We start from the raw sequence: 13,084 nt of genomic DNA on the forward strand, positions 1-13,084 counted from the left end.
GGGTTTAACAGGGTTGTTCGTGTGACTGGATGCTAGGCCTTCAGAAAGCTGAAGGAAAAACAAAACAAAACAAAACACCCAGAGAAGTGAGTATCATGGCTAAATTCAAAACCCAGAGAGCAGCCGGGCATGGTGGCACACGCCTTTAACCCCAGCACTCTGGAGGCAGAGGCAGGCAGATCGCTGTGAGTTCGAGGCCAGCCTCGTCTACAAAGCGAGTCCAGGACAGACAGGACTACACGGAGAAACCTTCTCTCAAAAAGCCAAAACAAATAAACAAACCATAAAGCCCCCAACCAAGGAATGTAAAAGTGCCTGAGAACTAAGAGGTACTACTGAAAAGTTCTGAAGACCAGAGCACCTAGAATTCCTGGTGCCACAGCTAAGAAGGGCCCTCTGGCGCCTGAAGGAACAGGAGGAGTGCCCTTCTGGGCTGCTCTGTTTCCTCCAGGCCCAATCAACTGCACTGCCCACCCACTTTGGATGAAAGAGGACCTGTCTTACTTGGTCCACTGAAATGACAGCCTCTCGGAGATCCTTTGCTGACATACCTGGAAATAGTGCTGGTTACCTGGATAATACGAAATCCAGTCAAGAGTGAAGTTACCCTTCCCAGCAGGTATGAAATTTTAGGTTTGCAAGATAGAGTTCCATCCGCAGATGTTGGTCAGTTGCTTAATATGCCTAATACCACTGAACAAAACATAGCAAACTTTATGTGATGTGTTTTTACCATAATACAAAGAAACTAAACTTCAGTAGATCTAATTACCAAAACTGTATGTATCTGGCATTTCTCTTATTCTATTCCCTGGCCTGCCTTCAGTTATAGTAGCTGGTGTTCTGTTATTTGGCCCGCGCACACACGCATGCACAGAGAGAAAGAGAGCAAGAGAGGCGGGGGGGGGGGGGGGGGGGGCGGGTGGAGAGAAGAGAGAAAGAGAGAGCGCTGCTGATGAGAGCCACGTGCCAAACACCACTGTATGTCTCATGGCAAAGAGGAAAGCAACAGGGATGAGGTTTGCTCCCTCGTGATAACAAGTAGAGCCTAGTGAGCTCCTCATGGAAAAGCAAAGCGCAAGGGGCCTGATGGAGAAGCCATGCTCCTTCCATTAGACCCCTCCTCTTACACATCCTACCACCTCCAACACTGTTCACTGCGAAGCAAACTTCCACAACACGAACCTCTGAAGCATACACTACACTGAAACCATGTCCACAGTGTAAGCAGAGAGCCGCTTGTTTAATGGGCTGCTAAGGGAAAATAAGATGTTTTGTTTTTATTCTGACAAGGATGACTCTCAACTTCTCATTCTACTGTCCCCTCCCTCCCGGTGCCTGGAATTACTGGTGTGCGCCACCACCATCAGCACCATCACCCACTTTATACAGGGTTAGCGATCAAACCCAGGGCTTCATAAATGCTGGGAGAGCCTGTCTAGTGCACAGGCCTACAGACGCCAATCCACTCCGTTGGTCAACTGAGACGCTGCTGTGCCTACAAGATGTGCAGTAATATGTGCTTGGAAATCTTGTCATCAGCCAACTCCTTTATAAACCAAGAATAGTAACTTCTGTTACACAAGGAAAAGATACCAAGAGAACAACGAACTCGGCAAGCACTATATTTTCTTTGGGAAAATCTGGAAGGCAATATCAGGACTTGGTTTAAAAAAATATTGGCTGTCTATGGATTTACTACACCAGGTCTTTAAAAACTTTTAAGAGTAATCGGGCGTGGTGGCGCATGCCTGTAATCCCAGCACTCGGGAGGCAGAGGCAGGCGGATCGCTGTGAGTTCGAGGCCAGCCTGGTCTACAAAGCTAGTTCAGGACAGTCAAGGCTACACAGAGAAACCCTGTCTTGAAAAAACAAAAACAAACAAACACAAAAACCCTTTGAGTTTGCCAAATAAGCATATATAGGAATAATTTAAATAAGCCTACATAAGGACTATATCTCCCACCAAAGCTACAAAAAGCCTTGAATATGTTGTGAGTTCTACTGTTTTATAGTAAGGCGTGAAAGCATAAAGTTGTGTCTCTATCTATGGATTCCACACCACACCACACACTGTGTAGTTACACTTAGAATATTAGAACTTTTGTCATTTTCCCTAACTGACACTATATAGCATTGTAATTTAGCATTATGCATTATGTTATAATCTAGAGATGATTTAACTATTGGGGAGACTGTAGATTATATACAAACATTACGTCATTTTCCTGAGAGGGAGTTGAGCACCCATGGAATTCTGTGTGGGTTGTGGGCACTGTTCTGGAATCAACTGCCCGTGGGGATACCTAAGAACAGCTGTACTCAGACAGACTACTTTCCTCCCTGGATCAGATTATAGGGCCAGTAGCTTGAAAGGGATCTTCAGTGATTTAGACCAGCCTCCTAACATCTAGTGTTAATCTGTCGGTGGAAGGAAAGATGGTAGACTATGAATCAACTCCACCGGAATTACTTCAGATACCTAGAGAAGAGCTCGGCACACACCAGACATCTGCAAACACTTGACAGACTATGTCAAGGCTACAGGGAAAGGACCGGCACTCCTGAGAATTCGGGAGACAGGAGTATTAAGAAAACTTCCAGTGGCAGCATTTAGTTTTGAGGTACATCTGGAAAGCGTGTTAACAAAACTCCCATCTGCAAAACAGTCAAAAGGGACATCAGTCCAGTGGAGTCCCGAGAATCCTCTAATGATGTCAAATCCTGTTTCTTCCTAAAAGCTTCCTTGCACACCCTCCTTGGTTCTCTACAGAGGGGATGGGAGCAGGGACTCCAGAGGACGATCCTGTCTGCCTCTTGTGCTGCACTTTCGCCAGCTTTCAGGTGCTTGCCACTGGGAGAGCAGCGGGAAGATAATTTAACAGAGTGAAGGTCACTAGCAGGCGTCCACTCGGAGGCCGGTGCAGTTGCGCCTGCCAGGGAGTCTTGACCGAGCCTGGGTAAAGGTCGCCAGCCGACCAGACGGTCGCCTTAGCACTCCCTGTGGGCGGCGGCCAAAGAAATCCTCAGCGCGGGTGTTACCTGAGGTGAGCCGCACCCGGGATCCCATGGGAGTCTCCGCCCAGCGCCTCGTCCGCGCAAACTCAGAGACCCGAGATGACGTCATCCACGTCCACGCCTTACGTCCGAAGGCCTGTCGTAAGGGTCGGGCAAACGAGGCCTCTAGAGGAAGGGCGCCCTCTGGGTACATCCTACCATGCTAGCCCGCATGCGCGCGCAACTCGCTGGCGCGGACGAATGCTGAAGCCAATGAGGTGCGGCCACGTCACGGCGCAGCACCAGCCGCTGCCGCACGTCGGGCCGCGGGCGGGCAGAACAAGTGTGGTTGCACCGACACCGGTACTTAGGCGCGGGCCGGCGTGTCCTTGGGCTTAGAGAGCGGGACGTCGGTGTTCGGGTCGTAACGCTTGTGGTGTCTACCAGCCCGGAGCGGTGAGTGCGCGATGGGGACGCGGGGGGCGGGAAAGGCGCGAGGAGGCTGGCGCGGGCCTGACCTAGAGAGGCGTGCAGGACTGCGGCTGCACAGGGCTGGAGGCGGTGTGGGAGCATGGCCGGGGCCCGGAGTTGTAGAGGGCACTCGCCCCACTGCCCCCCTTTCTGAGAGCAAAAGCTGCTGCTCCTCTTCGAGGACTGGGCTGCTGCTTTTCCTGGTGAGGCGTCTGGAAGGGTGGATTTCCTCGATCTCCTTGAGACCGACGTGCATGGGTGACCTCGTGATCACCGTTCGGGATCTCAGAACACTAGAGTGAAAAGGCTCCGGCTCCAACCCTCCTTTGCCTTCCGGTGCCAGACTAATGCAAGAGAGAGTGACTACCCTTTAAATGGGACCAGAGCGGGTGAAAGCACTTAGGGACACCCCGCCGCCCCCTGTTGATAAGTTTGGTCTTATCTTTGGAAGTGGCTTTAACTGGCAGCACAGACAGCAGTTAAGCATCCTCAAATGTTAGGATTGCAGTGGTTTGGGTCTAGTGGAAATATAGTACGGTTTCATATTTGTGATGTTTTGACCTTGCCCTCTTCTGAGGCTTGAGCTGCGTTTCCACTTCCCTTCCTTGGGCCATGAACCTGTCATGAATACAGACCTGCTTTCAAGGAGGGTCCCCTAGATAGTGTGTTTGCGATTAAATGTTTCAAGTGGACTGAGTAAGGTAGCGTCTGGCCTTGTGTTTGAGGAACGTAAGAATAACAGTGGGTTGGTACTTAATGGGTAAGCGATTAGAATGGTCATTGGGATCTGTTTTATGTGGTACTGAAGCGGGTTGTTTGAACTGTTGGGTCTTCTCACTTTTAGAATTTAAAAAATGGGTGATGTCGAGAAAGGCAAGAAGATTTTTGTTCAGAAGTGCGCCCAGTGCCACACTGTGGAAAAGGGAGGCAAGCATAAGACCGGACCAAATCTCCATGGACTGTTTGGGCGGAAGACAGGTCAGGCCGCTGGATTCTCCTACACAGATGCCAACAAGAACAAAGGTAAGTTGGTGGGGTGGAGGGGCTGTCCTTAAACCACAGCACGGAGTGCATGGTGTAACCAATGCGGGCTTATCTGGACGTGTACAGCACTTAACCGCTGCATCCCTTTCTGTTTAGGCATCACCTGGGGAGAGGACACCCTGATGGAGTATTTGGAGAATCCCAAAAAGTACATCCCTGGAACAAAGATGATCTTCGCTGGAATTAAGAAGAAGGGAGAGAGGGCAGACCTAATAGCTTATCTTAAAAAGGCTACCAATGAGTAATTCCACTGCCTTATTTATTACAAAACAGTTGTCTCATGGCTTTTAATGTACACCGTAATTTAATTCATACCCCCAAATTCAGATCATGAATGGCTAACAATGTTTTTGTTGGACAGTCCTGATTCAAGTAAACCTGACTTGTAGTAAAGTGGATATGATCTTTTTTAAAATAACAATCCAGTCGCATACATACTATCACTGTTCTCCCTTCAAGATTGGACTTACTAGTAACGCTCTACTTTCCACAAAGATGGGGGGGGGGGATCATCTCAAACCTATTAAATGGTTTTATACTTGGATTTATATAACTGGGCATATGAATATGTGTAACCACTGGGAAAACTCTAATCACCTTCTCAGAAACAAGAAGGTTCACCTGTGTTTCAGTTTGTGTTCACTGGCCTGTTACAGGCAGTGGCTAAACGGCAAAAAGCAACTGTTCTTAAGGATGCTGATTTATTTAGAATTCCCTATGTCAAGGATGCTGCCTTTTACCACTGAAAGACACTTCTGTGGTTTGTGTATGATATCAAATAAAGAGTATTTAACACGTCTTTATAGCTCATCTATAAGTTAAAGTGCTTTTAGAAGCCAGCAACTTGGACCTTCCTAATTATTATCTAAGACTAGGTGTAATTCAGAATTGTCCTTAAACACCCATTCCGGAAACACAAAAGTGGAACTTCTGTGTATGTGTGGTTGGTAATGGTGCTCTTTGCCAACTTACTTGGTGGGAAGATAAAGGAGACCTTTTGTAAGTTATCAACAGTAAAAAGATAGGTGTGGTGGCTCACGCCGCAGTACTAGTGAGGCAGAGGCAGGTGGATCTCTAAATTCGAGGCCAGCCTGGTCTACAAAGCGAGTCTGGGACAGGCAGGGCTACACAGAAACCTTGTCTCCCCCTCCCCCCGCCAAAAGAAAAAGCCAGTAAGATCGCAGATCTTGGTCTTTTGATTGTGCTTTGCCTAATGACTGTTAACAAAATGTTAGTTGTTTAAACTCTCCCTGATGTGAAGCCTTGCTCTAGTGAAGGCACTAGGGGGCATGCGCTTGGTCTCTGGGACAACTCAGACTAGAGCAACAACACTTTACCCCTAGTCAGAATGTGATGTATAAAAGAGAAAGAATAGTTACGCGCTTACCTAGTGGTCCTTAATTGTATAGGAAATGGTAGTAGTGTCTTTGAGGGCAGGGAAATGCCCTCTGATGACTTCTCAAGTGTGGGGAATGATTGACTGGCTTTTAAAGTCTGACAAAGCATTTTGACAAACTTTACTTCATACAAGAAATTGATGGCAGTCTGGAAACAAATTTGGAAAGTTTTCTGTAATTTGGAGTTTTGAATTGATAGGTTTTTTTTTTTTTTTAATTTAAGATTTGTGTATATGGGTGTTTTGTCTGTCTGTATGTCTGGGTACTACACATGTTCAGTGCCTTTGAAGGCCAGATGAGGGTGTTAGGTTCCCAGGGGCTGGTGTTAAGGAAGGGATTTGCAGTGGTAAAGTTAGGAGTCTCAGCTGGGTCCTCTGGAGGAGCAGCTAGTGCTAATCACTGAGTCCTTGGCCTAAGTTTTTTACTTTGTAATTCCTCAGGGCTTGAGCTTTGTAACAGCTTTCAAAGGAGACTTTTTAACCAATGTGCAAAGAAGGAAACAAAGCCCTGGAGTTAGTATTTTCTTGTGTCCTTGAAATGATAGGGGAAAAGCAATTAAGATTATTGTAGACATTTGGCTTATGATTTTATAATGAGGTTTTATTACTGACTGAAAGGAGCCTCGATAGACAGTTTTACAGTTTTTAAATTCAGTTACTTTAACCTAGAAGTGATAAAGCCCCCGTGACTGAGTCCTCATTTCCTGACGTGCTGGTTAACATCACAGGGTAGCCTTTGCTGAAAGCTTGAGTTAAGCCTCCCTACTGATGATGCGAACTTAGACTTAATTTTTTAATCTCTGTCCTAGTGCATTCTCTAAGGCCTGTGTTGCACAGTTGGTACCTCCTGTATCCTGAGACCACGGAGAGGGTGAACCCTGTGAGTAATGCAGAAAGGGGACGGTCTTTGTTGTAAAGGGTACGTTTCTCTGAGAAATAAGGAAAGGGGGACAAAAAAAAAAAAGCTAGCACTGTGACTCATCCGCTTGTTTTTAGCTGCCAATTGTAGGTGGCTAGTTTAGTGGTATCATGAAGATAAGTTGCTTCCCAGGCCACCTGTAGTTTGAATGCTTAGGGTAGCTCCACCCAATGGAACTTCCTGTAATGGATGTTTTAGACATGTGTCCGTTTAGGGCTCTTAAGCCCATGATATGTATGTAGGATGGCTACAGAGCTGAATTTTTTTAAGAGAAATTTTAAAATTCACTTTACACCCCAATAATAGGGCCCCTTCCGGTGCCACCCTTCTTCCCTCTTCCCTCCTACCCCCTTCCTGTAGTCCTCAGAAAGAGAGAACCCTCCTCCCCTACCATTTGACCCAGCCTATGAAGTCTCATCAAAGCTGCTTGCATCCTCTTCCTCTGGCCTGGCTATGTCGCCTTGCCAAGGGGGCAGTGATCCAAAGTGAATCCTTGTCAGAGATTGCCTCTGCTCCCCATATTAGGTGACTCACATGGAGACTGAGCTGCCTATCGACTACATCTGTGCAGGGGGTCTAGGTCTTCTGCATGCATGGTCCTCTGCTGGTGCACCAGTCTCTGCAGGACCCTCTGGGCCCCGATTTGTTGGTTCCTTTGCTCTCCTTGTGGAGCTCCTGTCCCCTGAGTCCTTCTATCCCCCCAACACTTCCATAAGGCTCCCTGCGATCTGCCCAAAGTTTGGCTGTGAGTCTCAGCATCTGCTTCAATCCCCTGCTGGGTGGAGTCTTTCAGAGGACATCTATGCTAGGCTCCCATCCTGTTCTCTCTCTTCAACTGTTTCTGGGGTCTATCTGCTCTTCAGATCTGCTCTTCAGAATGAGAATTAAGCATAATTTTTGTTAAACAAAATTTCTGTAGCCACACATAGCTAGTGGGAGCTGTCCTGGCGTGGATGTTGAACTAGATCCAGCCAGTGTGAGCACTTGCCTTCTGTGAGTCTACAGCGTATGTACATAAGTTCCAGCGCCTTTCTGAACACTGATAATTCCTTCACTTCTGATCTTACGGTGCTTTGCCTGTTGAATTAGAATTGGCTGGTTTAGGTGAGTTTTGGTTGGCTGTCTTCTATTGCACTCCTTTAACAGGCATTCCATTATATCCACTCACTTTTATTACTGGAGATTGCTGGATAAAGGACAAGTCAGAGTACACACTGGCTGTCTAAGCATAGTCTTAGGTGACTTCATATTGGTCGAACTCAGAAGTGAGCTGAAACCTGTTCATTTCTACTGATACCTATTTGAGCTTCCTTTTGTTAGAATATTTTGAGAGCCAAAGATGTTGCTAGACCCTGAATGAGAGCTGCATGGATGAATCGTTCCTTGATCAATCTTCAAAGTATTAGAGATACACACTGACCTTTAGCTGCATACATTTGCTTAATAAAACACAAAAGTATTAAGTTTAGAATTAATAATTAAGTTCCAGATTATTTTGGTTGGGAATTTAGTGTGCTTGATAAACTAGTCATATCCTAAACTACCCTCACACAGAAAACTCAGGCAGGTTTACCTACCTGCCAAAGAATAAATGTAGCTCATTGGTAATCTCCCTGTCCATCAACATAGCACGCAGCTCATCATTCTTAAGAGACACATGGGCAGGGGGCCAATGTATAATAATTGGTAATGCCACTCAGTTTTTAGAAATGGGATGACTTCAATTGCTTTAATTTTGATTTAATGACCCAGTCTTGTTTGTGGGTTTTCTTTTGTTGTTGGTTTTGTTTTGTTTTTACAGACAGGGTTTCTCTAGGTAGCCTTGGCTGTCCTGGACTTACTCTGTGGAGCAGGCTGGCCTTGAACTCAAGTCAATCCATCTGTCTCTGCCTCCCTAGTGCTGGGATTAAAGGCTTGCGCCACCACGCCCAGCAGGTTTCCCTGTGTAGCCTTGGCTGTCCTGAACTCCCTTTGTAAACCAGGCTGGCCTTGAACTCATGGTGATCCACCTACCTCTGCCTCCCTGAGTGCTGGGATTACAGGCATGGCCATCACACCCAGCTCAATGATCCAGTTTTAATCACATTATTGACATCTAAATATGTTGGTGCTTGGGAAGATTTTAAGAGATGTTTTCCAATCCAACTGACATATTAACAGATGAAGTTAACTGGACCCAGTATATGTAGCTGAAGAGCAACATAGGCAAAACCAGAATCAGGAATCCTTTGCTCTTAGCCCAGGCTTCATCAAAATTCCCAGTTCTGGGCTGATGAGATGGCTCAGTGGGTAAAAGGCACCGACCTGTCTTCAAGCTTAATGACCAGAGGTCAGTCCCAAGACTCAGCATATTGCCCTCTGCCCTCCACACATGCTGTGGCCTGCACAGCAATTAAGATTCCCAGTCAGTCATGACCTTACACACCTCTTTGCTTCCTACTCACTAGAGAATCAGCCACATCGCACACTGGGCTCTTAATTAACAGGGGTCTATATAACTGAAACGCTGAGTATTTTTAACATTGACCGAGTCTGCAGCTTGAATCGCCAACTTGGAAGAAGAACCGATAGACGAGATCACTGTAGTATTTGAGGTGTGATGTAGAAAATGGTGGGCCGGGAACTAAAACTGTTTAGTACTGTGTCAGTACATTACCACATATAGGCCCAGTCCAACCTCACACCTGATAGAAAGTGAAACCCTGCTGCATCACTCACATTTGTCCTTTTGTGCATGTCTACAGCTGGATTCGTGTTACATTAAGAGCTGGTGGTTGAGCCGGGCGTGGTGGCGCATGCCTTTAATCCCAGCACTCGGGAGACAGAGGCAGGCGGATCGCTGTGAGTTCGAGGCCAGCCTGGTCTACAAAGTGAGTCCAGGATGGCCAAGGCTACACAGAGAAACCCTGTCTTGAAAAACCAAAAAAAAAAAAAAGAGAGAGAGAGCTGGTGGTGTCCGTTGGGTGAGGTGGCCCATGGAGGATTTTGAGTTCTGGCAGCCTGAGCTACATAGTGATGCCTGTCTCAAAAGTAATACAGTTACATAGCTGCAACCAAAGTCGTGGCCCAGAAACCTCAAGTCTTTTCTGTCTGATGCTTTAAGAAAGTCAACAGGCCTAGGGATATAGACCAGTTGATGAGATTTTTTTCACTAGTGGAAGCCTGGCTTTGATACCTAGCCAGGCACGGTGGTGGTGGTGCACTCCTGTGATTCCAGCACTTGGGAAGCAGAGACAGGATAGACAGAAGTTCAAAGTCATCCATGACTACATAGTGAGTTTGAAGCCAGACTGGACTACATAAGACCTTGTCTCAGAAATACAGTTAAGCAAGGCATGGTGGTACATGCCTTTAATCCCAGCATTCAGGGTGGCAGAGGCAGACAGATTGTTGTGACTATCGTTAAATTCCAGGACTGCCAGAGCTAATTGCTACACAGAGAAACCTTGTCTCAAAACAAAACAAAACAAAAAACCCAAAACTTTCTTTTGCCGGGCATGGTGGCACAGGCCTTTAATCCCAGAACTCAGGAGGCAGAAGCGGCTGGATCACTGTGAATTCGAGGCCAGCCTGGTCTACAAAGCAAGTCCAGGACAGCCAAGGCTAACACAGAGAAACCCTGTCTCAAATAAAAGCAAGCAAACAAATAAATAAATAAAGTTAAATTTCACTGGTTCAGAGCTTTGCCAAGTGGCAAAAAATCAACATTGTGTTGTTCATAGATGGGCAAAGCTAAAGGTTACTTACATAACGACTTTTGCTAGCTATCATACAGACTGACCCTGCCCTTTCCAGGGTGATGTCTAAAGCTATATGGACTCTCAGTCATCTCTCATTTATTTGTCAATCGTGTATTTTACTTATTTATCATCTCAATTATTAGCTGGGTGTGGTGGTGCACGCCTTTAATCCCAGCACTGGGAAGCAGAGGCAGGAAGATCTCTAAATTCAAGGCCAGCCTGATCTATAGATAGATCCTGGACAACCAGGGTTATAAAGGGAAACCCTGTTTCAAAAAATAAACAAACAAATAATAATAAATATCTTTTTTATGTTTATGTGTATGAATGTTTATCCCGAATCTGTGCACAAGAACTACATGTGTGCCCTGAGATGAGAAACAGGAGTCAGATCTGGAACAAGTACAAATGGAGCCTGGGTCCTCGGTGACGTCAGCAAGTACTCTTAGCCAGTGCATCATCTTCTAATAGATACTTGCTTTAGTAGGAACTGTTTGGTCCAGGCCTGTGCCCCTGTGGCCCTTACAGATGGAGCCTGCTCAGTCTCCACATTGTCCACAGGAGAAACCTCGTGACTATGGCATCTTCCCGGTCATGTCTGGCTCAGGCGGCTGCTAGCGGGATCTAGACATCGCCATGAGACTGTCGCCTCTTCGCCTCTTCTGGTCATCCCCACCCACTAAGCACCCGAGCTCGCTTAGGCTCTCCGACACCCTCACTTCGTCAGCTACATACCAGTGAATGTCTGTTCTATCTGCTTGGACATACCAACACCTCAGGCCCCTGCCATTCCCCTGTGACCTTGGCCAGCCTCTCAGGATTTTGTGCCAGTCTCTGAATTCTCCACATCCTCTGTCTTGGTCATTTGTGCTTCGTTTCCTGGAACCTGCTCTGTAAACCCAGCCTGGGAGCTGAGCCATCTGCTTTCTCCATCCCCATGCCTGACTTGAGGCTTGGAGGAAACCGTGTGTTTCTACAGTCAGGCCCCTGTAATATTATCAACTCTAAGTCCACTGAACCCTAACCCTGTCAAACTGCTCTTTCCATATCCACTTTCCCAGTCTTGGGGCTGTTGTGTTGTCACGTTCCTTGAGCATCTTAGCCTCCCTAATCCCCTTACTTTCTTTCTTTCTTTTATTTTTATTTATTTATTTATTTATTTATTTATTGAGACAGGGTTTCTCTGTGTAGCCTTCGTTGTCCTGGACTCACTCTGTAGACCAGGCTGGTCTTGAACTCACAGTGATCCGCCTGCCTCTGCCTCCCAAGTGCTGGGATTAACGGTGTACGCCACCACCGCCCGGCTCCTGTGAGTGTCTCTAAACAGGGCTGAGTTAGACTAAAAGAAGTGTGGATACCTACAGTCCGTGCACTCATCTTCTAGGGGGGCTGTTCCAGGAACCCCACAAAGGTTTGGAGGTTTGTTAGTTTGTTGTTTTGGTTGGTATTTTGTTATCGTGAGGCGTAGTCTGCCTTGGCTTAGGCTGCTCTGAGCTCCTGCCTTGGCCTCCTCAGCACTGGGAATACAAGTGTGTCACCATATCTGCGTGGTGTAGTTCTCACCTGGTTTGCTGGTGTAACACAAGTCCTAGTCAGCTTTTCCTGAACCTTATTGATCATCTCAACAAGGACAAATGGAGCTGGTGATATTTGCATGAGAGAAGAGGTGCCGGGTAGGAAATGTTGAATTACATACCGGGTCTGCTGCTTCCCCGGAGATTCAAAACGGGTCAAAGCAGCATGCTGCCTAGAGACTGGAAATAGCCATCATAGCACACTGACCCCTTTGTTTACAGTAGTAAGTGGTCATATAGTTTACAACTGTTGGTTCTGTTTCAGCAGCACATCAGTGATTCTGGGATAAAGAAAGTGAAAAACACCAGGCACAGTGGTGCACGCCTTTAATCCCAGCACTTGGGAGGCAGAGGCAGGCAGATCCTTGTTAGTCTCACATAGTCCAGGCTGGTCTTGAACTCAGTGGGTATCGAACCATGACCTTTTGTTCCTGACGCTCCTGACTGGACCTGCAGAATGCTGGTACTGCAAGCACGCACCGCCATGCCCAGTTTTATGAGGCGCTAGAGATCAAACCTAGAGTTTCGGGCCTGCTAGGCAAACACTCTACCAGCTAAACTACACCCCCAGCCCCAGAACACCTTCCCTGGCCACTGACTGGCACCACAGTCCCGCTTTTCCCCAACCTCCGCATCTGCCAGGCCATAGTGACAGCACTTGGTCTTTCTCCAATTTGGGGGAAAAGACAGGTGCTTTCACAGTCCTGCACCTATACAGTGATTGCTACGGCTCTCCTTAAACTTCTAGAGTAGATGTTTTATCAGTCCCCAGTCGTTCATGAAAGAAGCTCATTTGCACATCATAAGTATTGTCCTCATTCCGTTCTGATAAAGCGCTCTAACCAAATGCAGTTTATTTTATTTTGCTTCTACTTCCAGGTCTATCCTTGAGGGAAGTCGGGGTGGGAACTCAGAAGCCAAAACCATGGAAGGGTGAAATTTG

The 13,084-nt window shown here is 46.8% G+C and overlaps 1 protein-coding gene across 1 annotated transcript; it reads left to right on the plus strand.

Moving 5' to 3' along the window:
* Window positions 1-4,307: 4,307 nt before the first annotated feature.
* LOC127194307 (cytochrome c, somatic) lies at window positions 4,308-5,310 on the plus strand. The gene is made up of 2 exons (XM_051151609.1): window positions 4,308-4,491; window positions 4,609-5,310. The coding sequence occupies exons 1-2, from the start codon at window positions 4,323-4,325 to the stop codon at window positions 4,755-4,757; spliced, it is 318 nt and encodes a 105-aa protein (XP_051007566.1). The 5' UTR covers window positions 4,308-4,322; the 3' UTR covers window positions 4,758-5,310.
* Window positions 5,311-13,084: the final 7,774 nt, after the last annotated feature.

This window comes from Acomys russatus, chromosome 10 (genome assembly GCF_903995435.1).
Source record: "Acomys russatus chromosome 10, mAcoRus1.1, whole genome shotgun sequence".
Classification (NCBI taxonomy): Eukaryota; Metazoa; Chordata; class Mammalia; order Rodentia; family Muridae; genus Acomys; species Acomys russatus.

What these genes read in the sequence shown, in the direction of transcription:
- LOC127194307 (XM_051151609.1), top strand. Translation starts at nt 4,323, where the DNA reads ATGGGTGATGTCGAGAAAGGCAAGAAGATTTTTGTTCAGAAGTGCGCC. An exon ending in AGATGCCAACAAGAACAAAG is followed by an intron (nt 4,492 to 4,608) that starts GTAAGTTGGTGG and finishes CTTTCTGTTTAG; the next exon opens with GCATCACCTGGGGAGAGGAC.